Genomic DNA, 26,876 nt, shown 5'->3' with positions numbered 1-26,876 from the left:
ACCAAAGCAACAGACTATTAAATTTAGTTAAATATTAGATTTCTCATTTAATGATTGCCCACACAACTGGTTTTATCAGCAGAGAGCTGACTGTCCCACAGGGGACTTGAGTTAAGCCATTTTATTTGTTCCCATAATTGCATTCAAAGAGGGCAGGAGCTCAGCAGAGAAATAAGAAAAGATTGGCATATTCCCTGAAGGACTCTTCTTTTGACTTCAGGGCAGTGGGGACCTCCAGTCTGGAGCATACAAATGGCCACTCCTTAATTAAATGTGAGCCCCCTCTAATATTTGGTGGAATTAGCTATTATCAGATCTGGACACCGTGAGACCGCAGAGACTCACGCCTGCTCACGAGGCTGCTTCCCTCGCTGCCCCGTGGGCAGGTCGTGGTGTAGCTGTGCACTGTTGCAAGACATGCTTCCAAGTGGCCCAGCAGGTTCAGGGGATTGGTGGAATCACCGCTGTGCTAAATTTTGGAAAATTGGTGATCAGATCCAATGAAAACCAATAGGCAACGGATCTAAGAGAGGAGGAGAGCAGCCCCTTCCCTTTCTCACATTTCCACAAGAAGTAAAACTGCAGGATGGCGTCTGCCACCGGAGGCTTAGGCAGACGTCTCTTTGGCATCTCCCTGTTGCCTTGGCCTGACTTCCCCTGCCTGGGTTTTCTGTGCCTTTCTAGTCCAGGCCTCTCCTGCCCTATTTCTGCGCACTCCTCACGTGCGCCTTCCCCTGCGGCCATCAGTAAGACCCCTCTCTGCCCCGCCTCGCCCCCTCCCTGTGCTCTTGCGGCTGCCAGCTGCCCACCCCAGGGCTGCGCCATCAGTCATATTCGAAGACCAGATTCAGGCCCAGAGCCCGCATGACTACTGTTTAAACTTACTCATCTTCACTGGATATCTCTTTTCTTTGAGCTCCATTTTTGATTTTTGAGATAGGGTCTTGCACCCAGGTTGGAGTGCAGTGGTAAAATCATAACTCACTGCAGCCTCGAACTCCTGGGCTCAAGCAATCCTCCCACCTTGGCCTCCCGAGTGGCTGGGACTACAGGCATACACCACCATACCCGGCTAAATTTTGTAATTTTTGCAGAGGTAGGGTCTCACTATGTTGCCCAGGCTAGTCTCAAACTCCTAGACTCAAGAGATCTTCCTCACTGGGTGCAGTGGCTCACACCTGTAATCCCAACTCCATCTCTACAAAATATAAAAATAAAAAAATCCAGGCATGGTGGCACACACCTGTGGTCCCAGTTACTCAGGAGGCTGAAGTGGGAGGACAGCTTGAGCCCTGGAGGTCGAGGCGGCAGTGGGAGGATGGCTTGAGCCACAATTGCACCACTGCCCTGGAGCCTAGGCGACAGAGCAAGATACCATCTCAAAAAAAAAAAAAAAAAAAAAATTCCCATGAAAGGATTGTAGAATCTTGGGGCCAAGATGCTAAATATTACATTTCTTAAAATCATATTGTCCTTCCTTCCACATATACATGCAGTGATCAACAGAGACATGCTTTATGAACAAAATAGAAGAGACAAAGGAAAGGGTTCGGGTGTGGTGGCTCACGTCTGTAATCCCAATGCTTTGGGAGGCCAAGGCAGGAGGATCACTTGAGTCCAGGAGTCTGAGGCCAGCCTGGGCAACATAGGGAGAACTGATCTCTCCAAAGGAAAATGTAAAAATTAGCCAGGCATGGTGATGCATGCCTGTAGTCCCAGCTACTCGTGGGACTGAGGTGGGAGGATTGCTTGAGCCCAGGAGGTCAGAAAAGAAAAAGAGGTCCTCCCACCTTGGTCTCCCAAAATGTTGGGATTACAGGTGTGAGCCACAGCACCTAGCCTCTTTTCTATGAACTCCAAATGTTGAGTTGTGAGAGTCAGTGTGACACAGTTTGGGCAACTGTTGTGCTTTTTGCCATATCTTTTTTCCTCCAGTCAGATTTTAAGCAACTTGAGGGCAGGGTCCCAGTAGGTGACATTTATTTTTGGTCCTTCTAGCATCACACTAGGCCCCTGGCAGGCATTCAATGCCAGAGGAGTCGTGCATTGAATGGACTCATGTGTGTGTCTCCCAGCCCACAGATGAGTGGGTGCAGTGGCTGGCACAGTGCCCAGCCCGGAGGTGCTCCTTGAGGCACTGAGAGCTGCTGGGTGGCAGTGAAGCCCAGCTCTCCTCCTGCATTAGGTAGTAGAGAGGAAGAAGCACCTATAGACATCATGCAGGGTGTGCAGCTCCGAGCGGGGCTTGCTTTCCACTCTGTATTAGCCAAATGCCAGCTCGCCCACCCAAGATGCTGGACTGAAGACTAACATGTTCCGACAGCAAATCTGCAAACACTCCGCTCGCCAGGACAGCTGCTCACGTGTGCACCCCTGTGGGTCCAGAAGATTTCAAGCACAGACACATGGCGGGATTCGGGAGACCAGTTCCCAGGCTCTCCGCATTCATAGGAGCCTAGTGGCAAATGTGCTGAGAATGGACATGCCTGATTCGCTCCAAGGAGCTGCTCCTTTCCTGTGCCTCCTTCATCATGGCCTTACACAGGCGTCTCGAGGGCAAGGAAGGCCTTGGAGCCCCCGTGTCTGTCCCTGGGGCATCTTGCACACAGGTGGGCCCCACATGAAGGATGAAGGACCACCGAGGCTGAGTTCACTAAGAGAATCCCACCCGGCCCAGTAATGGGTAAGAGCCCCCAGCAACGTGGTTGGCTTGTCATCCTTTGATTTTAACAAAACCGAAGGGGAATCTCACTGAGCTAAAAATCAATAGATCATTAAAAATAATCCTTAATGACAGAGAATGGATGGGCCACAATGTTTCGGCATATAGGTCAGGAGTTCAGAGAAAACGGCGCTGCTATAACAACACTCCTCTCTGTCGATTTATTTATTTACATGAACACATTTTCAGAGATTCTGTAGAAACAAAAAGAAGCAACCACCAAAAGCAGGGACAGAACCACGAGCGCACACGTTTCTGACAGGTCTTCTCTGGAAATGAGTCAGGTGCGCTCATGAGCTGAGTGAAAAACCACCATGCCCAGCTTGCTAAGAGATGCATTTCAGGGCAATCATAACGTTTTATGTCCAACAATTATCAAAGTATGTAAAGTATCCTAATTGCTTGGATGTGAACAAGTGATAATTATGATGATAATTCCATCCAACAAGCAATGATTATGGTCTTATGGTCACTGGAAATTCAAAAGAAAAAACCTTTACAAGATTTCCAAGATTAAATGACATTAGGACAGAATTCTGGGGTGATGGGCCAACAAATGGAATGTAAATATCAGCTCGCGGAGGAAAAGGAAGGATGTAAAGCTAAGAAGAACTTGTTCCAGAAACATTTAACTGGGCGGTGGTAGGTATCAAATTGCCACAATACTTAGATATCACAGGATTATGTAATTTATTTTAAAATAAAATACAATATGCTAAAAACTTATTCTGTATAGTTTTGAATTAATGAGAAAAACTTTAGGTGACAACTTAAAAATATGTATGGGATACATGATTTCTCAAAAATTCTCTTAGGGATTTCATGAGCAAAACTACTTGAGGACTGAGGGCCCAGTTTCCTCTGTCTTGGCCTGACTTGGCAAGGTCCCCTCACATAAAGGCCACTTTATAATGAGACTTTCTTTGGCAACCAAATTGCTCCTGAAAATATTTGAAAGCTGTGGGTCTTAGGTACAAACTTGTCCGATGCAGCTGTGTTAAGACATCGGGCTGAAGTTAGGCATCAGGCTGCTTTTGAAATGACAGGCTTTCTTCTTCTTCTTTTTTTTTTTTTTTAACATTTACTTTCCTTTATCTTTTTACATTTTTAGTCCTTTTGGTTCTGCCCCATATGATCTGTAGGAAAGAGCTGGCTTTTACCTCCAGGTCTGAGACGGGTTTGTGCACTTGCTGGATGGCCCCAGCCTCGGTGGTGGCTCCATGGCTGTGATGGGGCAGCTGCCCGCTGTGTCCCGGCCACTGTTTCTGAGAGCCAGAGCTCTGCCCAGCTGGCCTGCAGGGTGAGAGGCATGAGGACCTACTCTCCAGACACCCACCCAGTCACCTGCTGCTGCACCCAAGGAGGCAGCAGAGCTGTTCCTTCTTCTTCTTCTTTTTTTTTTTTTTTTTTTTTGAGACAGAGTCTCACTCGCTCTGTCGCCCAGGCTGGAGTGCTGTGGTGCGATCTCGGCTCACTGCAAGCTCTGCCTCCCGGGCTCACGCCATTCTCCTGCCTCAGCCTCCCAAGTATCTGGGACTACAGGCGCCCGCCATCACGCCCGGCTAATTTTTTTTTTTGTAGTTTTAGTAGAGATGGGGTTTCCCCGTGTTAGCCAGGATGGTCTCGATTTCCTGACCTCGTGGTCCACCCGCCTCGGCCTCCCAAAGTGCTGGAATTATACGTGTGAGCCACCGCACCCGGCCAGGGCTGTTTCTTCTTTGTTAGGACTAGACAAGACCCACGTTTTAAGGGCCACAGGCTGTAGGATTCTGCACGATGCTTCGCCACCCTTGGCAAGTGCCACACCTCCCCAGACTGGATTGAGACGGCAGCTCTTCGGGCCCTTTCCAGTTGCATCTCTCCCTGCAGGTCCTGCAGAGGCAGCCCCTCATTAGAGGCCCCCTAGCTGGTCCAGACTGTCATCCTCTCCACCACGGACCCCAGCAGCCCTCCCGTCTGCAACCTTGGGCCCTTCCATCCATTCGCTGCATGGCGACCAGAAGCTTTTAGAGAGGGACGTCTGACAGTGCTCCTCCTGGGACCTGCAGGATGGCAGGCAAACTCCTTGGCATGTAGTGTGCCAGTGACGCGTGGGCCCTCTGGAATGCCATGCTCCTGACATCTCCCCATGTGTGGGTGCCCCGTGCTTGATGGAAGGGGAACTGTGGGCACAGCCTCGACAGTCTAGGAGGGGGTCCCTCAGGGAGAAGGTGGGGCAGGGGCAGGGGTGCTCCCAGCAGCACAGGTGCAAGAACAGAGACTGGAAGCCTACTGCATCCGGCATTGCTTCATGGACCCACCTGGGCACCACCGGTGGTAGGGGCTGGTTTTGCTTTCTTATAAAAACCCAAATGAAGAGAGCAGGAGGGAGAGAAACCTAACTTTTGATGCCATAAAGGAGTGGCAACCAGGCTACCTAATGATCCCAAGCTCCCACACGCGCTTGCGGGACGCCGTGGGGTGCTGTCAGCCAGCGCAGCCAGCTTCAACCCCGCCACACGCACGCTTTCTCTGCACGGCTGTGGGGCTGCACTGCAAGCCACACGGCGATTCCGACTCCCTCACGTGGAGTTGGCATCCCCGTCTCTAAGTGGGCCTGCCTTTCATATTTACATTAAAGCCCACAACGTATTCACTATGATTTTGTTGGTTTTTTATCCCGATACCTAAGTTGTTTGAATATCCAGGCACCAAATGAGTATAGGTTGGTCCCAACCATAATTACCTTCTTAAGGAAACAGCTTTTAAATAATTCAGAGTCACATCTGTGAACAACCCGCAGGCTCTGTTTGTAGATAAGATTTTCTAAAGAGGAAAAAAGTCAGATATTCCCAGGGTGGTTTTGGGGTCAGTGGGGGAGAGGAGGAGAAAGGACAAAGAATTCTGAAACAGTAATTTCAAAATTCACAGCAGGGCTGGAAGAGGATAGTGTGATGGAGTCGGGTCCCAGCCTGCCAGAGCCCCCCTTGCCAGCTGATGCCCAGCGCCGAGGCTTTGCGCTGTAACGGAACTTGGGCCACACCTCGGCTGCCAGTCACAGCATCACACGGCGGCTCAGGAGCCCGCTCTCTGAGACCTCCTGCCTTTCCCCGCCCAGCTGTAGGCCACGGGCCCCGCTTTCCTGGCTCAGCCCCACAGGGCGGGTTGGAAGCGATGCTGCTTTGCACACTGTTCACTACAGGCGTGAGCTGCAAATGCCCGTGCTGGCATGGCCTCACCAGGGCTGATCTCAACCAGGGGTGATTTTTTTGACCAGCAGCTCAGTGGTCACAGAGGCTGCCGCTGTGAGCATGTTTCCCAGGTGGCAGCGACGTGAAGGCCAGGAGATCCTGGGTTTCGCCCTTTGTCAGACATCTGGTATCAGCCCCCAGCCCACAGTCAAGAGCGCCTGCTTGGAAGTCAGATAAGACAAGAGTCTAGGCCTTGCCCTGAAGTTTGCTGTGGATCTCGGATGAATTATTGAACCTCATAGGGTTGGTACAAGGAAGGGGCTGGTGCTGTGTGGAGAGCCCAGAATTGCTGCTATGATTACATTCAAAAGAGAATAATGAATGGCCAGCCACGGGCTGCTGCCTGGGGGGCTAAGAGGCTGGCATTAGAGGGTGAAGTTCAAGGGCTGAGCCCTCCCAGTGCGTGGAGTATGAGCCCAGCCTGTGCATGGAGGCTGAGCTGCTGCAGGAAGCAGAGCCCTTAATTCCACGGGGCCCCCCACTGGTTTAAGAGCCATCAGGGCCTGAGGAGCATCTCTTCCCTGCGACATGGAAGGCTTCTCAGAGCAGGAGACGGTGCCGTGTTGCACGCTCACCCCAGAGCTGGCTCGGATGGGCCCTGGGGGTGGTGTACAGGCGGAGAAGGTGCTGAGAACGAGCTGCAGGTGTGACTGCTTCCGCCTCCCCAGACTCATCTCAATGGGAATGCAGGCCAGGTGGATTTGCAGTTGTCCTTCAGACCGCCTGAGGGCAGGTGGCTGAGCAGCACTGTGCGATGACCATCTGTCTGGAAGAACAGGCTCTGTTGGAGCCTCACTGCTTGGGTCCGAGATGCAACTCCACCGCTTTTGCTTCCTCGCTGCGTGCATGTGGCCCAATCACCTAAGCTGCTGTGCCTCAGCTTCCTTAGCTGACAAGTGGGGATGATAGCAGTTCCCGCCTCACAGGCTGTTGTGAGGATGAAATGAGCTAAAGTATGTAAAGTATTTGCTACAGCACCCATCCCGGAGCAAGTGCTTGATAAATGCTGGCTGGGGCCACTACTCTTACCACCACGGTTCCCTGTCACCTCTAGCCTTACTCTGGCCCCCTGATCAGAACACGGTTGTCTGAGATGTTCAGGATGGAGCATCAAATGGAACAAGTACAAGTGGTGTGGGGTTCTGCAGAATCCTAATGATGCAGAACCACGAGCCGGCTGAGTGTTCAGATGAAACAGGCATCTGCAGGGACGGGTAATTTACTGCTCGCCTTTGTGTTGCTCCTGGAAGTCTTCCAGCGGCCTTTTCAGTCGTAAAAGAGGACAACTGATCTCAAGCTTACCTGAGGCCCAAAGGCTGGTGTGTGAAGTGCTGGCCTGACAATGGCTTTGCTGCCTGCCTGAGATGCACATCCACCCGCAAACCTCGTGCTGTGGACCCTGCATCTACTACAGAGACCACGAGGAGTCTCTGACGTGGTCCAACCACACCGCGAACAAGATGCTGCTGGAACTGGGGGCCTGGAAGCACCAGGCACCTGCCTCCTCACCCAGGATGCATCAGTTTGACAGACAAAATGAAAGCTCAGTGCATTTTGTTTGGGGAGGATGCAGCTGGGTTGGAGACGGGCTGGGAAGCACCGCAAGAGGACATCAGACATGTCAAAAGGTAAACACACTGAAGAAGCCCCACACGCCTCCCACGGCAAACACCTGTAGGTTAGAACTCAGGGCTGGGTTTGGCACTTTACCAGGGCCTGCCGTGCTCGGCTCTTATTTCCCAGGTGGACTCGAAGCCATTCGTGCAGCTACGATGTGCCACCCCTCAGGGACTGCCATGCAAGGATGGGATTTCAGGCAGTTTTATCCAGGCACAGGGAAAAAGCAGGTGTTCAGGAACGTGGAGCCCCTCAAACCATGAAGTCTGCATGTAACATAGACCCTGAGCAAGATGAGGCCCCTACTGTCCTCCCGGGGATGGGAATGACAATCACCTCAGCCACATTTAATCTTTCTTTTTTGTTTTCCAAGTTAAAATGGAAAGTCACCATCCTGAAATAGTTTAAGTCACCATCCTGAAAGCGTTTGAACTATTTTGACAGCCAGAAATACAGAAACAGGCTAGGATGGTATGAAATATTCCTAGAGTTTGAATTAGGCTCCAGGAAACCCAGAGTCAAATACTGCTATATAAATCGGCTTGTAAAATAAATGTGACAAAAATAATTCTAAACGCCATCCAGTTTCCAATTGGTCAGCACTTTGCTGAGATTGAGTGCAATGGTGTTACCTTCAGGTTCACTGTTAAATTTCACACAGAGAAGAAGGGAGTACAGGCATGCAACACCAGCCCCATCCTGTGTGCACAGTGCTTTTTATTTCTTAAGCCACTGGGTCCTATCTCTTTGCTTCCAGGAGTCACAGTCACCAAAGTGACAGCTCAATTGCAAACAGTGAAATGCTTCCTAAAAAATTCCCATCTATGCAGCTCTGCGATGGATGTGGATGGCAACCTAGGGCCTATGGTCTGTCAATATTGATTGGATTGATCGGTTAATGCAGTAGCCAATCCCACAGAAGAAAAGAAGTGGTTGTTTGGTTTTCCAGCAGAGTTAACAAAATTTCCCAGATCTTTGGGCACATTAGTGTGTTGTACTTGCTGGAAGACATTTGGTCAATTCTTACTGGGACTCTCTTCCAAAGAATTGCATCTCAGCCCGCCTATATATTACCTTATTCTTATAAATGGAATAAATGAAACATTTTCTCAATGATGTCACACACGTCTAAGATATAGGCCGGCTTCATTTTCATTCACACGTGAGCCTTGGAAACTGTTGACTTGATCCAGCACCGTGGGAGCTGTTAGGAGCCCCAAGGACTGACCACATCCAGGCTGGAAGTGGCTTAGAAGTCAAAATGCATTTCCCAAAAGTCGGGACTATATTAACCTTTGAACTTGAATAGATTAATAATAGCTTCCCCCAAAGAAGTAGAAAGCATTTAAGGGAATGACTTTTGTAAGAAGAGCCATATGCTATATCGTATTTTTCAAAGTCAAAAAATACTTTTGTGTTTTTTGTTAGACCACAGATTAGAAAAACCTTTTAAATTTGAAATAATTATAGATTCCTAGGAAGTTGCACAAATAGTACATAGAGTCCTGTGTCCCCACTTCCAGGGTCCCCAGTGGTGGCATCTCACAGAACCATCAGGTAATAGCCAACCCGGGAGGCTGCAATGCTGTGAGCTGCACTGGACACCTCATCTAATTTCTACCAGATCATCCATTTTTTAAGAAGGGGAAAACCTCACAAATATCAGAAAGGTGTCCATGGACTCTAAATTTTATCAAATACTCAATATGAAAGTACATATTTTCTTAAGGAAAAAAAAGATGTCATAGTTGAGGCTCTGTGCAACATCTGCATTTTTTCAGGGAAAATTCCACCTAAAGAGGTCTAGCACGGATATTTTAAACGTTCACTGTCATGCTGGAGTACGTCTGTCAGACTCCACCGACCCCAGGCCCGGTGGAAGTTCTAGCTCAGCCTCTGTGGCCTCCTGGAGGGCTCTTTACAGACACGTGCCCGTTAGAGTGGGCAGAGGGTGTGTGGATGCTGTGGGCGGGTGGGAGACCCAGGCAATCACTCCCAACATCCTTCGGGGGATACTGCCCCCATTGCACAAATGGCCCAGATTCCCAAACCTTGCAGGTGAGGCTGGAAAGGGGCCGGGGGCAGGTGAACCTCTTTGCTGGGAAAACCAGCCCCTCCTCTGGGGAGGAAGACAGGAAGGCCATCCTGATTCTTCTCAGCACTGGGTCCCTCCAACGGCCATTCTCAGTGTTTCTGTGTATACATTCTGACATCCACTTTATGGCTTTTGAGGGGGGCGGGGCTTTAAAATCTATTCATTTATTGCTGGTTTTATGATTACTTATGCTTTGGTTTTGAATTTCTAATGATGATTTGATAGCTTGGCAGACGACCATCATTATTGGCTAAGTGCTGTCTCTTTAAACAAATCTATTTTGTCCACTTTGGAACACTTGAAACCACTTCACGGTGTCTAAACATATGTTTGGAGTTCTCCTTTCCAACATGCCCCCCTCCTCCCCAGTTCTCCTGGAGCTTAAAGTACCGTCACAGAGAGAGGGATCAGGGAGCTGCTGACGCTCGATGGTCACTGGAGACGCGGAGTCACCTCTGTCTCCAGACCTAGGGGAGCTGCGGACCCTGGCCATGAGGTTTGCCCTCCTGCCAGGGAAGGGGGCTCCCGGATGTGGAAGGGAGTGGGAGGGAGTTGGGGGAAGGAGGACACAGGCTGCTTTGGGTTAGACAGAGGGAGGGCTGGAAAGGGAGGGACCGAGGGCGAGTTCTCTTTGCTTCTCAGCTGTGCTGCGTGTCTGCCTCCCACTGCACACAGCATACATCCCTCGCATAAACATGGATGTGCCCGTGGTGACCTGCGTGGGGTCCCTCCGAGTAAACACATGCCTCAAGAGACCCTGGGAGGTCTTACAAAGACTCCGTTCTTGACCAAACTTGAGTGAGGCTCCTCTGAGTCCTCTTGTTGACCAGGCTTCCACCTTGATCCTATCCTGTCTTTGGCCTGCATTGCCCAGCTTTGGCAAGAAGTCCCTGCCCCTGATATCTGATCACCCTCCGTAACTGAGCAAGTTCCTCATCCTCCACCTTTGAGCCTAAGTCCTTGTCCTGCCTTCAGCAAGGATCTTGTGAGATCAGCTTAGCAAAAATCTCCTCCCACCGATGCCTTCTCTTAGCAGTTGTCCATCCACGGACCCCTCTCTCTGCTCGTTGGCCATAATAAACCCCCACCGGATCTTGCTGTATTTGAAGTTGAGCCTGGATCTCCCTCCCCTTTCACAACAGTCCTGAAAAAGCCTTCCCTACCATTTTACAAATGGCAGAATCAGTTTTTCTCTGACATCCTGTGCAGCATGGATGCAGAGACCCTCCATGCCATGAAGCCCCCAGACCCACAAAGACAGATGAGCCCCCATGCGCCCCTCAAGTCTTGGCGCCACATGGCAGGTTCTCAGTGGGGATGGACTCATGTCAGGCTACAAAGCCTTTCGAGCTGGCTGTTCAGAGGATGTCAGGCTATGACCTGGGTGGCCCTAGAATGACCCTCCAGGCTCAGCACTTGTGAAGGGGTGTGGGGCCCTCTGATTGGGGTATGCAGACCCTGGCTTTCATCATAGTTAGCTGATATTGGTGATCAGCATGGCCTACTCTGAACTGCTAGGACAGGACTCCTCCCTCTGTCTCTGAGTAGGAGAATGTGGGCCAGCTGATCTCATAGAGTGTTTTGCTTCCTTTCTCCTGAGTCTCAGGAAAATTTAAGGGAAAAAAAGAGCACTTACTTTTCTTATCTGTTGTGTTGTGCACTGTCACCATAGGAATACCAGGACCTGTGTTGGGCAGAGAATAGCCAGGAAGAAAACAAAGAGAAGCCATTAGTTTAGCTGACAACAGAAAAAGAAAACAAGTTTTCCTTATACTATGGAGATAGATGTGCGGAGCCTGGAGAACCCGAATTCACAGAAGAGTAATCAATGATGGGATGGCAGAGGCCAGGCCGGCAGGGGGGCCAAGGCACAGCTCCCTACCTCTGCACCTGTGTTAATTACAACACACCCAACTCAAAGTCCATATTTTCAGATTATTGTAACGCCATAAAACATCATTCTATGAAGCATCACATTTGGTTTATATCCTCATAACCTCATTTTTTACCACACAGACGCACATTCCAGGATGGCTTTATGGGTTCTTATAAATTAATGAAGCCTCAGTGCTAAGTCTGCTGGCTCCCCCAGGAAGGATGTCACTCCATCCAACAGGTCTCTCATAACACCTTATAACTTATTCATGTAACAGGAACATTTTGAAAATGTCAAACTATATTTCAGTTTTCTCTTGAATCATTAGCTTGCAGCTTCCCAGCTGCAGGAATGTTGCAGCCCTGAGAAGTGAGAAGGAAGGTCCAATTCAGGACCAAGTGGCCCCTGATCCGTTTTCTCTGCAGGTGACTTCTTAATTCTTCTTAGCAAAAGGTGAGTCCAGAAAGAAAGAAAAAAAAGTATCTGAATTATTTTCTATATCTTTTTGAAAACATATTAACAGGCAGGCCTGGTGACTTTTCCAACCTTATTTCAGCCATTGTCCTCTGCACTCACCCACTCCAGCTAGCTGGCCTCCCTGTAGGGCTGGAGGCATGTCAGGCCTTTTCCCACTGAGCCGCTTGTGCTCTCTGCCTGAAAGGCTCTGCCCCTAGACACTGCTATGGCCTGTCTTTCTCTTCATTCAAATCTCTACTCAAATGCCTTCTCCGACTGTCCCATCTAAAGGAACTCCCCTCCATGACCCTCCATCCTCACGGCTTTCCTGATCTTTGTAGAACTTATTACCACACACTATGCTATCAGGGCCTTATAATATGTAATTATCAGTGTACTTGCTTGCTGTCCTTCTCTTCATCTATTGCACTAGGATGTAAGCTCTGAGAGAGTCAAGAACGGTTCAGATTCACTGCTGTTATTTTCTGCATCGAGAAGGGTGTTTTGAATAGAGTTGGTGCTTGATTGCATGTTTGTGGGGTGAATGCTGAATGAGAAAGCACAGAGCATGCAGGACAGGCAGGAGAGGCTGCCCCTTTGGCTCAGGTGGATTGTGGGAAGATGCAGGGAGAAAGAAGAAGTGGGAAGTGGGTGGTCCGAGGGAGACAGATGCACCGTGGGAACACCATGGCCAGGGCTGCCTGCAGCACCGTGACCCAGGATGCCATGAACTCACAAGGGGTGGCTATAGCAAAGCTGAAGGATGCACACTATCTTGGGCAGAGGGATGGCTGGAGTTCAGTATTCCTGCAGTCATCATCAAAACTCCCCACACACTTCTGAGGGGTCATCTGACAACTGGCTGAAAGTCAGGGAATCTGCTATGGATCCCACCATGCTGAGGGCTTCAGGGCCTCACTGCAGAGGCCCCAGAGTGGACACCCTAGTCCAGGGCCCAAAGAGCATGTAGCAGAAACGCAAGGAGTCCTCTACCCTTGAGAGGTAAGGTGGAAGGTCTGGCCGGTGCCCATCCACAGGTCCAGCTGAGCTGAGACACATAGACTGTGGGTCATGCTGGCCTTGGACATCAGAGCAGAGGCCTATCTGCTGCCCAAGGACTGGATCCAGGCTCTACCCCAGGCACAAAGTCCAGGAGTCCAGGGCCCTTTTCCCCAACATGGTGCCCTCTCTGTTCACCCACAGATGGGGCTGCCAGAGGATAGGCAGGATGCCTGGTTCCATGTGGTGCTCAGATAAAGAATAAGCATTTTCTTACCGTAAGTGTGTCCCATGCAGCATTTGGGACATACTACAAAAAAATTATTTGTGGTTTAGCTAAAATTCAAATGTAATTGAGTATCTTAAATTTTTATTTGCTAAATATGGCACCCCCTACCCAGTGAGGGAACAGTGATCTGAAAGTCCACATACTTACACCCAAAGAGGCAGCACTTAGCAAAAGAGATTGAAATACCAGTTTAAATTATTGAGTTAAACTAAGTTTCTTGGCTCTAAGATCCACTTCCCCCCCATGGGGAGTTCAAGTGGAAGAAAGATGACTGAAAAATAAAGAACCTATATCTATTTTCTCTGCACATTTCAGGGTGAGTAAATTTGCAAACAGAATATCTCCTATGTTCTTATTAATAATGTAAACAATTGTTATTTATTTAGTGCCTACTACGTAAAAGGCATGCTGTTAGGTTTTTTATGAATAATTTCTAATCAAATCCTTACAGCAGCTCTGCAAAGTAGATATTTCTAACCATATTTTACAGAGGAAAAAAACCACAGGTGTAGATAGTTTTAAGTCTTTTGTCTCATCCATGCAATAAAAAAGCTACTGAGCCTGAATTAGTCGCTTTTCATCTTTAATTCACAAACTTAATATATGTTTCTAAAAAACTTCAAACACTAAAGAAAGAAACAAAGTAACAGTGATCTGTTTTATCCCCACTTCCCAGAGGTAACCTAAATGTTGCTAAAATGTACTTAAAAATGCTTGTATGCACATACATGGTCATATTTACACATGAGCACGTATTTTAAAACATAGACAAAAATAACATGAAAATGGTTGCATGTATATCTGCAAGCTTTATAAAATCTTAACATTACACTGTATTACTCTATTTTAAGTTAGTTTTTCTAAAGTTTATTTCTTGAAAGGCTAAAAAAAAATTGACAAGAATTTAGCCAGACTAAGAAAAAAAGAGAGAAGATGCAAATAAAATCAGAAATGAAGGAGGAGATGTTACAGCTGATAACACAGGAATACAAAGGATCTTAAGAGACTACTATGAGCAGTTACATGGTAACAAATTGGATAACCAAGAAGAAATGGATAAATTCCTAAAAACATATAATCTACCAAGACCGAATCATGAAGAAATTGAAGAGATCAATAATGAGAAAGAAGATTGAATCAATAATAAAAAGTCTCCTATCAAAGAAAAGCCCAGGACCTGATGGCTTCACTGCTGAATCCTACCAACATTTAGAGAAGAACTAATACCAGTCCTTCTCAAACTATTCCAAAAAATGGGATGGGAGGGAATACTTCCAGACTCATTTTATGAGGCCAGCATTACCCTGACACCAAAGCCAGACAAAGAGACTAGCAAACTCCCCTACCCCCGCCAAAAACCCCATCTACAGTCTAATATCCCTGATGAACATAGATGCAAAAACCCTCAACAAAATACTGGCAAATCATATTCAATGGTACATTAGAAGGATCACTAATTGGAAAACCAAACATCGTATGTTCTCACTCATAAGTGGGAGCTAAGCTGTTGAGGATACAAAGGCATAAAAATGATACAATGGACTTTGGGGACTTGGAGGAAAGGGTAGGAGGGTGGTGAGGCATAAAAGACTACAAATTGGGTTCAGTGTATACTGCTTGGGTGATGAGTGCACCAAAATCTCACAAATCACCACTAAATAACTTACTCATGTAATCAAATATCACCAGTTCCTCAAAAACCTATGGAAATAAACAATTTTTTAAAAAAAGGATCATTCATCATAATCAAGTGGGATGCAGCTCTGGGATGCAAGGATGGTTCAACATACACAAATCAGTAAATGTGATTCACCATATTAACAAAATGAAGGCCATGCAATCCTTGCAATAGATGCAAAAAAGGCATTTGACAAATGCTTCAACATCCTTTCATGATAAACGCTGTCAAAAAGTAGGTATAGAAGGAATGTTCCTCAACACAATAAAGGCCATCTATGCCAAACCCATAGCTAACATCATATTCCATGGTGAAGCTGAAGCCTTTTCCTCTAAGATCAGAGCAAGACAAGGATACCTACTCTCACCACTTCTATTCAACATAATCCTGGGTGTTTTAGCAAGAGCAATTAGGCAAGAAAATGAAATAAAAGTCATCCAAATAGTAAAGGAAGAAGTGAATTTTTCTGTTTGCTGATGACGTGATCTTTTATAGAGAGAACCATAAAGATTGCACAAAGGAGTGTTACAAGTGATAAACAAATTTGGTAAAGCTACAGATTACACAATGCAACACAAAAATCAGCACTGTTTCTATATACTAAAAATGAACTACCTACAAGTAAATTAAGAAAACAATCCCATTTACAATGGCATCAAAAAAAGATACTTAGGAGTAAATTCAAGGAGGTAAAAAATATGTATACTGAATACTATAAAAATTGATGAAAGAAAATTGAAGACGACACAAATAAATAGAAAGATATCCCCTGTTCATGGATTGGAAGAATTAATATTGTTAAAATGTCCATACTACCCAAAGCGATTTGTATATTCAATGCAATCTGTATCCAAATTTCAAAGTCATTCTTGACAGAAACAGAACAAAACTGATTTTTCCACAGAAAAATCCTAAAATTCATATGGAACCACAAAGACCCCAAATAGCCAAAGCAATCTTGATCAAAAAGAATAAAACAGGAGGCATCACACCAAATAGTAATCAAAACAGCACAGTAGTAATCAAAACAGGATAGTACTAACATAAAAACAGACACATCAACCAATGGAATAGGATAGAGAGCTCAGAAATAAACCAATTCTTCTATGTTAATTTATTTTTCACAAAGATGCCAAGAACACACACTGGGGAAAGGACAGTCTCTTCAATAAGCGGTGTCGGAAAAGCTGGCTATTCATATGCAGAAGGAGGAAACTGGACTCTTATCTCACTCCTTATACAATAATCAACTCAAAATGGATTAAAGGCTTCAGTATAAGACCTGAAATTGTAAAACTACTGGAAGAAAACATAGTGAAAAAGCTCCATGACATTGGTCTGGGCAATGATTCTTGGATTGGACCCCAGAAGCACAGGCAGGCAACAAAAGCCAAGCCAGGCAAACGGGGTTGCATCATCCTAAACTTCTGCACAACAAAGAAAGCAATTAATAGAGTGAAAAGACATTTCATGAATTGTGTTGAAAATACCAGCATGTCGTATATCACATAAGGGGCTAATAACCAAAATATGTAAGGAATTCAAACTACTCAATAGCAAGAAAACATGTAACCCTATTAAAAATGGGCAAAGGTCCTGAATTTGTCAAAAGAAGACATGCAAATAGACAATAGATACAGGAAAAATGCTCAGCATCACTAATCATTGGGGAAATGCAAATTAAAACCACAATAAGATATCAACTCATACCTGTGGGATGGCTATGATTTAAATTAAAGAAAAAGCTAACAGGTGTCGGTGAAGATGTGGAGAATAGGAAACCTTCATATGCCATGGGGGGAAGGTAAGTTAGTAAAGCTATTTTGTAAAACAATATGGTGGTTCCTCAGAAAACTAAAAATAGAATTTCCCTATGATTCAGCAATCTCACTGCTGTGTAAAGATCCAAAGGAATTGAAATCAGGATGCTGAAGAGCTGTCTGCACTTCCGTGTTTACTGCAGCACTGCTCATAACAGCCCAGACATGGAGACAGCCTACACGCCCATTGACAGATGAATGGATTAAAACATGGGTACATATACACAATGGAGAACTACTCAGTCTTAGAGACGAAGAGACTTGTGTCACTTGTGACAACATGGATGAATCTAGAAGACATTATGCTAAGTGAAATAAGCCAGGCACAGAAGGAGAAATGTCACACGATCTCACTCATATGTGGAATCTAAAAATGTTGATCTCATAGAAGCAAAGAGTAGAAAGATGGTTATCAGAGGCTGACGTGAGGGGACGGCAGGTGGGGAAAAGGGAGCTGTCGGTCGAAGGGTACACAGTTTCAGTTAGACGGAAGGAATACATTTTGGTGTCTATTGTACAGCATGGTGACTCTAGGTAATAATAATGTATTGTGTATTTCAAAATTGCTAAAAGAGTGGAGTTTTAAATGTTTTCATCACAAAGAATGATAAATGCGTGAAGTGACAGATATGTTAACTAGCCTGATTTGATCATTCCACAATGTATGTATGTATATAACATCACATTGTACCCAATTAATATATGCAATTATTAATGATAAATAAAAATGAAAGAGCCTCAAACCAAACAAAATAAAAGAATATGGGGAAGACAATAATAAATAAGTAGTGTTGAGTACAAAAAAAACCAAGACATAACAAATAGCTACCATGTCATTTGCATTCCTTCCCTAATCCCAGTCCTCTCTCCTCCCAGAAGTGACCATAATTTTGAAGTTAATGTTGATCATTTCTCTGCATATTTAAAAGATATTTCTACCACATGGCTATGTATTCATAATAATACACATGCCATACATAGTATGATGTGACATGTCTCAATGTAACACATTTTGTACGGTCTTGACATCTTGTCTGGCCACTACAAGAGGGTGAAGCCATGTGTGGGGGCGTGAGTGGGCACGGCCACTCTGGAGAACAGCTTAGCGATATCCGTGACATCTGAAGATGCTCATGTGTATGACCTGTGGGCTCCACTCCTGGGAACACATCTCGGAGCATCCTCTGCATCCGTGCACAAGAAGGCCGGCAGAAGGTTGTTCCTAACAGCAGCTATGTACAGGTCACAACGGGAAATTACTCAGCTACTCATTAGCAGGAGACTAAATGAACAAAACGCAGTTACTCACATGGCAGAATATTATAGAGCATGCAGAATGAATTAGTAGATCTACACCTATCAACATGGGCCAACATGAAGAATATAAGGTTAAGTGAAAACATCAAGTAGCAGAAAGGTAAATACTATAATATACAATTATGTAAATCATTTTTAAAAGTTGTAAAACTTCATTTTTGAAGAGATGCATAGTATCCCATCATATGGAAATGTAATCATTTATTTAGTCCATTGTCTACTGATGGATATTTTGGGTTGTTTCCTTTCATTTTCTGCTACCTTAAAACAGTGTTGCTGAAAAACCTCTTACATACATCTTCGCACATGGGTAAGACTGCCTCTGTCGTTAAGCTAGTTGGTAGCACTGCAGTTGCTGTTTTAAAAAGGTTTTACAGTCAGCGTTCATGAAATAATCTTGTGGTTTCAGACACACAACTCCTGACTCTCAATGGTGTGAAACAAGGAAGCTGACTTTCCGCTAACGTTGCATCCTGGTAACCAGGACTGCAGCAGCCCGGCTGTGCTCTCCTGGGCTCTCCTCCAGGACGCGTCTTCTTTCTAGGATCCTGGCTGAAAGATCAGCCTTCATCTGGAACAGGCTGAGCTCACGACAAAAGGAAATGAGCAAGGGGTGCTTGCAGAAATGCACGATGAAAGGGGAGAAAAGAATATAAATGTGTTTGTTACTACTCCAATGGTAAAACTGGCAAATTATATATATACACACACACATATATATATAATTTATTTATATATATTTATATATACATTATATATGTATATTTTACCTCAATAAAAATAAATTAAAAAAGAAATATTACTAAAAAATATTTTGCATAATTAAAAAATGTCCGGGACATGGTGTAGTTCATGTCCACTCTTATGCTGTTGGCCAAGATGCATCCCATTGGTTCCAACAGAGCAGGGGTGAGTCTGTAACTCCACGGAGGCCCTGCAGGCCTGATGGCCACGGGGTGGAGGATGATCTTTTTACAGGGAAGGGCTGTGAAACACAGGGAACAATAAGACAGTCTACACGGAAAGTCAAAACACTTCACATTTTAGTAAATACTGTCTAGTTGCTCTCCAACGGATAATATATGGAGATCTAAGTTCTATCTTAAAAAAGTTTTTAAAACCACTCTAATGGGTAAATGTTTGAATTTTTAGAAATTTTGAGTAAAGCTGGACACCTTTTTTTTATTATTATACTTTAAGTTCTAGGGTACATGTGCACAACGTGCAGGTTTGTTACATATGTATACATGAGCCATGTTGGTGTGCTGCACCCATCAACTCGTCATTTACATTAGGTATCTCTCCTAATGCTACCCCTCCCTCCTCCCCCCTTGACATTTGCATTTCTCATGTGTTTTCCTGACTACAAACTGTCCTCTCTCATTCTTCGTCCACTTACATGGCATTGCTGCTTTTTTATGTTATTTAGAAGCTAGTTGTTTCTTACCATGTTGCTGCAGGTATTTCTCCTGCGTGCTTTCTAATTTGTGACTGAAGAAAGCGCCATAAGTACCAATAATAGCAACTGTCACACTGAATTGCAATTTTAAAGCCATAGCTGCTCGGACCATGTTCCTACCCCATCTCAGACAGACAGAAAGACAAACACATTCTGAAATCCTCGGGCCATGAAGCCGTGTCTCATCCCCTCTACCTATTCTGAACCTTGGACTCAGCATTGTATAAAAATGTTTGCTGAACAGATTAATGGTTAATGAATGAATGACCTCCTAAGCATATAATTGGCTATGACATATCAAGGTAGCAAATTTAAATTAGGCTAACTAAAGGTCTCTCAAGACCGTTCTCGGAGTCCTGCTTTTTCTTTCAGGCTGCGGTCTCTCTGTTCATACATAGGGAATCCCCTGCCCTTTTCACTAAGGGCCAAGGGTAGCAGTCTCCATGTCTAAGACCGGAATTATGTTCTGTTTGTGAAGCTGTATGACAACCAGGCCATCTTCACTATATTTTAATATAGAATACTTCTTTACACTAGTGGAATACAAAGAACGTAAATAAAATTACATTTAAGGAGGCCACTAAACAAAAGTTGAAACACAGTTTCTCTGTATCATTTTATATCTGTTGATTCCTAACCCCAGGCAGTCTAACTGAGTCTCTGCCCTGAGATCAGACCCTCTGGTGGTCTGAGGTCGGCTCCGCAGGCTGCCTTCGCATCTGCCTTCTCTGGCCAGGGTATGCACGCCCACTACTGTCTGTGTGAACTGTAGGACCACCACAGGCCTCAAGGTTTCTGTGATGGCCCCTGAAAACTGCAAATAATCCAGGAAAACATCTAAATCAAAAAACATTTTCTCCTAATAAGGAAACAGAAGGAGAATCCTAATTAGGAATCAGATACTTAAAATTTGTGCTACTTTGGCCAGACTAGACCCATGTTAGCATTTACCTAAGATTTCCAGAGAAGAGGGGACATGCCGAGCACCTGAAGAACATACACAGAATTTTGGGGGAGCTGGTACTATTCAAGAGGAACACTTTAAACCTATTTTAAACAACAGAGAATACTTTTACAAAGGAGACTTATGAGGGGCTTTTACCACTGAAGTCTTACAACGGTTTTTACTTGTTTTCCTCTTCTTGCAAATGATCTTACATAAGTCTGGTCAGTAAAACTTATTAGATGATTTGTTTCATACAATAGGAAGCTTTTGCCCTTTTGTCTCTGATGCCTGTAAGACAATCCATCTGTATTGCCTGGGCACAGATTCCTGTGTCTAAACCTTAGGACTTCACTCAGCTGCTATTCTTCTGACAATTCATATTCATAGTTTCTTTTTTACTTTGCGTGTAATTCAACAAATAGGTATTGAGATGCCACTATGTGCAAGACATGGTGCTATGTGCTGGGGAAACAGAAAGAAGCAGACAAAGGATTTGCTCTTAGGGAGCTCAGAGTCTAGTACGGAAGACAGACTTGCATGAAAATATGCTTTGATGCCACGTAGGGACTCCCATAAGTAAAGAAGGGGTCAGGAGACCAGCTATTTTGTGATTCCAGGTAAGCAGTTTTCCTTATCTGGATCTCAACTGCAGGATACAGGCTTGCTAAAATCTACTTTTAGTAAGAGCAACAGCAGCTTCAGCAAAAACAACAGCAGCCAACATTTTTTTTCCTACTATCTGCCTGTTACTGCACTGGGCTCTTAGAGACATTCTCTCAACCTTGTCACAGCTCTATGTGATGGGGATACCCTCCTCCAGAGATGAGAATTCCGTGGTCAGAGTCTGCCTTTGCAATGTCAAGGTTTTGCCATGGTCATGGGAAAGGATGGAAGGAGATGGTGTACACCTGTACTGACAAAGAGGTTCTAAGTCTGAGGGGAAGGAAAAAAGAAAGAAAAGAGGCTGAGAACACAGGATTGCTTTTCTGTTCTTTCTCAGCCAATATCTCTGGTATCTTTATGTTTATGTCTAGTCTTGGAACATAGGATATGCTTTTATTTATATATTTATTTATTTAAGACAAGGTCTCGCTCTGTTGCCCAGGCTGGAGGACAGTGGCACTATCTGGGCTCACTGCAACCTCTGCCCCCCGGGCTCAAGTGATCCTCCCATCTCAACCTTCCAAGTAGCTGGGACTCCAGGCATGCGCCACCACCCCTGGCTAGTTTATGTATTTAGGATACACTTTTAAATGAAAGCATGCAATCATATTTCATTGTGAGTTCCTTCCTGGGTCAGGTCAAATATTAGATATCTGATTCTGTATGCATTTGCCTAATGACACACTCTTATGTGCACGCTCCCAGATTCACGTGAACATAGGCGTCAGCAAAAACGTGTTCACTAGGATTCTCTCTGCCTGGTCCTCAAATTATTTCCTAAGTCCTTGGTAAATAAGCCTGCCTCGTGGCTGGTGCAGCTTTGGAGCATGCAGTAACAGCCCTGATGTTCAAACTGAAATGTGCAATGGCACGCCTGCTGACAGCCGATAATGATGGTATCTGCTCTGCCTTTGCTTACGAGGGGATAACCGCAATAAAAACAACATTTAGCCCTTTAAAAACTTTGGTTGGTGACACATACTATTTTGGCTCAAGTTCAATATCTGACTTCCAAAATTTATATTGTTCCTGGAAAGGAAAAGAAACAAATGGAAGCAAGTGAATTCACAACCCACACATAAGGTCGTTTGTCCCCCGTAAAGATCCTGTGGCCAGAGGGACGGAAAAAAAAAAAAATCAGATTACCAAAAGAAAAGCTTTGAATTACACAACAGACGTGTGAACAGAAAATATTTATCTCTGCGCCCCTGGTTTCCAGCCCCAGTCATTTTAGAGCATTAATTTGCACCTGCTCAACTGGAGAGAGAAATGTGACAATTCCAGATGAAAACGAAGTAATTAAAAAGGACACAAAACTGTAAAAGAAAAAAGTCATCAGAATAAATAAAAAAAATTCATAAAGACAGTGCTTGTCTCCCTTTCCCTCATCTGTATCCTCAGAGGATGTTTATGTGACAGATAATTTCCAACCAGTAGCTAAACTCCTAGTATGTAAACAATGGAGATTCAAACAGCCTGGCCGGTACCACGGATATCTCCTAAGCGCTGATGAATGGTTTCAAAGAACAGCTGCGAGCAGAGGCAGGCTCTGGCCGTGCGAGATAATTGGCATGGCCCGCTGCGAACAGGCTCCAGATCTCTTTATTTGCCCGTTCATGCATTATGCATGCCTGATGCATAAAGTTTGTACATTGAGGTGATATTATCATACTAATAAACAGGGAGCTAGCCAAGCTACCAGAACTACTGTGGATAATTAAAATATTTGTTCCGAGGACAGCATTTCCTAGTCAACACTGCCGACAGGTTTCCTTGCCGTTTGATTTGGAAACCTTGTTATCGCTGACATCAAACCTGGGATTGAGGCTGCCCCCACCCCCTCCACGCCGTGCCCCACAGCATTTAGTTTTGCTTCAATCCCATTTTATGTGTCCAGGGAACTTGAAAGTGATCCTATTTCCCATGCAGCAGTCCGAGGAGCGCGGCACGAGGGGGGCCGTGGAAACAGATGGGTTGTTTTACACGCTCACAAATGATGGGGAGGCAAAATGTCATGCTGGCTTTTTATAGTCACAGGGAACCTCTTGCTCTAGACATTACCAGTGACACTCAGGGCTCATGACAGGCATTTTCAGTAAGGGAAACCTTCCCAATCATAAAAAAAAAAAAAAAAGAAGAAGAAAAGAAAAGATCCTCTGCACACTCCCAAAATTCAGCTTGCACCTTTGAGTAGTTGATTCGTAAAAGCCTTAGGTTTTAGGAATTATCTGCATTGAACTCACAGCATCACTTTTATACCCCTTAGAGTGACGTTTTCAGGTGTTTCATGTGATTCACAGAATTCCAAGTATGAAAGAAGGAACTTAGTATTTCAGTTTTGTGAGCTGAGGCAAGCCTGCAGTGGGGAAAAGGCTACAGGGGGGCAAAAGCCTGCAGGGAGGCAAAAGCCTGCTGTGGGGGCAAAGCCTGCTGTGTGGGGGGGGAGGGGGCAAAAGCCTGCAGGGGAAAAGTGCAGCGCTCACTGGCTGTTTCGTCCGCCCCGACCGAGGTGCAGCTAGACTGTGGATGGAGTGTCTGGCCCCACTTCCCGGCCTTCTCAGCATACTTCTCACAGCTTCTGGTATGACCCTGGCCCTCAGATTGTCATAGCACTGAGCACAGTCTGCCATGTTGTGACTCAAAGTTCTGCAATGACTTTTGATTCAAGCAATGAAGTTCTAATTTGATTTCCAGTGATCTAGTTATGTCTTATCTCTTCAACTGTACTTGAAACTTAGGAACCTATTTTGTACCCCTTTGCGTCCCCCCTAGGAAAATGTCCACTGATTTGTTAACAGCAAGTCGCCAACTGATAGTCGCCGGTAGGACGAATGGGTGGATAATTCATGGATAGTGCACGTGCCCTGGGAAGCTGCACACTTGGTGGAGTCAGTTCCGAGTCGGTGGCGCGTTCTCTCGAATAACCTCTAAATCGCAGGCTACCTGTGTTAGAGGTTAGCTTTGCTTTTGAAAAAAGGCAAAAGCTAGTTGAAACCAAGCTTTGTAATGAAGGTGTGATAAAATTCATGATTAGGTAACACTGCCAACAGTTAAGCAGACTAAGAAGTAAAAAGTTGTATATCCCTTAGGAGTCTGGAATGTAAAAACAGTTTTCCAAGAGGAAATCTAAAAACTTCCGAGCACATCCTCATCGTGGGAATAAATGCTCAGCTTCCCGAGACAGTGCTTGCATGTACAAATTATGGTGTGTCGAGAAACTCAGGCTCCTTTTCATCAACACAGTGAGCATGGGTTACATGGGAGTCCATCTTTGCTTCCCTTCTGATCAGACCTGGACACAGGACAGGTCACTGCAGTGAGGAGGAGGCTGGAAAGGCGTCCGCTTCCTGTGGATTCCTCAGTCCGCATGGAGGCTGAGGTTGCTGCCCATCCTCCTCTTTAACCCCCGATGGCTGGTCCACCGACTGACAGCAGAGTGGAGGGATGTGGGTGGCATCTCGCCCTGACCACCTGCCTGGTGTGTGTCCTGAGGGTAGGGACTTCTGTTCTCAGCTATCTGTAAGGCGGGAGATGTCACCACCTGTAAGCAATGGGGATGACCAGGTGGGCTGAACCATAAAGCTTCGGACACTTGGTGGGCACTACCTGAGATACAAAATCAGCTGCTTTTCTTTTTGGACTCGAGGATGTAGCACAATCAAACTCCGTTTTCTGAATGGAAGTCCTTCCACACTCCGGCCTCTCTTAACCTCCACTCTTGATTCCTTACTGGTTCCTCTCACTGTGCCTGGTACCTCCCATCTCCGTGCTAACGTCCTCAGCGCTGTCCCCCACTCTCCCGCCCGAGGCTTTACACACAGTTCTGATGCGGCACTCCTCTGACTGGGACCTCCAGTTATTTCCACCGTCCAGAGACTTAGGTTTTAAACCCTTGACGTGAAATACAAGACCTCTGTAGACCTGACCGATCACACACCGTGGCCCAGCATTCTGGACTTCTCACTCCTGCCTGGGGGCTGTGCTGTTCTTCGCCTGAGCACCTGCTCTTCCCTCCCAGTCTTCCTGCTAAACCTCTACATAGTCTTCAAGATTCAGCCCCAGCGTCTTCTCTGTGATGCCTCTCTACCTCCTCCTTCCTCCGTGGCACCACTGGAATAACAGTAACGGCAACAACAACAACAGTTAACAATCCCGCCCTGCTCATCATGTCCACAGTGTCCCAGGGCATTACATGCACAAACTCATTCATTCCTTAACATAGCCCCATGGAAGAGGCACTATGTCCCCATTTCACAGATAAATAAACTGAGGCACAGAGCTGTATGCGGTAACGGCAGCACTGAAAGCCAGGCACTTTGGCCACAGACTCAGTCCTCTACCCACTGGGCTCTGTTTGCTCTCTGTGTGAGTCTATTTCTTTATCATTCAGTAAAAGTAAACCTGAGTGTTCCATGTCGGCTGCACCACTTGCTAGCTCAGTAGACTTAGGCAAGCTACTTGAATCAGCTGGTCTGTAGTTTCTTCATCTGTGAAAGGGAAATGATGTCACCACTCATCTTAAAGAGCTGTTCTGAACATCACACAGTAACACACATCAAATGCTTAGGATGTGCCATGCCCTCCTAACCCCTAAGTAGGCGTGTCTAGTATTGTTATTATTTGCATTCCTATGTATATTTCTTGTTCTTATTACTATTTCATCAAGGACCTCTTACCATCCATTCACTCTGTTGCCTGGGGCTTTGTGGACGAGTGGGCATACGGTGAGATGGTTGGTTGGTGAGGGTTAGCAGAAGACCCTTCAAGAAAGACAGATAAGAAGCCCCAACAACAGGAGTATTCTTTGACCGAAATCCTGTTCACGATGAAAACTGGTCTGTTCCTAACACTTGTTCTTAGGTATGAGCCACTGGCATTCCTGAGCACCGGTCTTCCATCCTCTTTACCCCGAGGGACCCGCCGGCCAACCAGACGCGCCATTGTCCTGAGAACTGGCTCCACATTTTGTGAGATGCTTAAAGTCCAGGGAGGTCACTTATAAGGAGGCACGTCTGTTCTCCAGGTGCACACACAAAGCCTCCTGTTATCCAGTCTTGCACGAGCGTCCTTATGGGCCAGCACCCTGGCTGCCTTCCAGAGTCTGCCCAGCTTTTCCATCCCATCTCCACTCCTGAAGGAATCCCGCTGGGGTCCTGGGTATCTTGCACAGAAGCCCCTGCAAATACCTACTTACATAAGCCACGTACACGTTCCGTGCTGTTCCACGGTGGCTCTTGCTGCAATTTGTTTTTATTCCCTTCAAGCAGACTTTTCTTATTACTTAACCTTTTTGCCCCTACATTTCTTTAATCTGCAAGATGCGGCAATGGAACTGGATCAGAGATCTTCAAAGCGAGTCCCAAGAGTCTCTAGAGAAGCTGCTATTTCCATATTGGGCTTCCCAGTAAGTTTCCTTTTGAAGAAGGGGCTCTGTGGCTTAAAACAAGTTTGAAAACATTTGGATTAGCGGATCTTGGAACTTCTTTCTGCTCTAACATTCTATGAATCTAAAAACATTCCTGACATCCTCTAGCTGGAAGCTCTTAGTTCCATGAATTATTTAAGAATTGTTTTACTGCTCTCATTATGCTTACTGTTTTCTCCTTGTATTCCTGTCCTCGTGAACATGGAGTGCCACCAACCAAACCTCAGGACCCAAGAAGCATCCTAATGTGGCTGCTGGGTCCCGGGAGTGCCCTGCAAGTGGAG

General features: G+C 45.7%; 1 protein-coding gene across 4 annotated transcripts in view; it reads right to left on the bottom strand.

Moving 5' to 3' along the window:
• The window catches only part of DPP6 (dipeptidyl peptidase like 6), an 853,145-nt gene that overhangs the window by 27,924 nt on the left and 798,345 nt on the right, over nucleotides 1-26,876 (bottom strand). For all 4 annotated transcript variants that reach the window (XM_015135214.3, XM_015135213.3, XM_015135215.3 and 1 more), the window contains one exon: nucleotides 11,301-11,348. In XM_015135214.3, the coding sequence (XP_014990700.3) occupies nucleotides 11,301-11,348 (48 nt within the window). The remainder of the gene's footprint in view (nucleotides 1-11,300; nucleotides 11,349-26,876) is intronic.

This window comes from Macaca mulatta, chromosome 3, assembly GCF_049350105.2.
Source record: "Macaca mulatta isolate MMU2019108-1 chromosome 3, T2T-MMU8v2.0, whole genome shotgun sequence".
Classification (NCBI taxonomy): Eukaryota; Metazoa; Chordata; class Mammalia; order Primates; family Cercopithecidae; genus Macaca; species Macaca mulatta.
The sequence above is the reverse complement of the archived record's forward strand: the minus strand, read 5'-3'. Positions and strand labels throughout refer to the sequence as shown.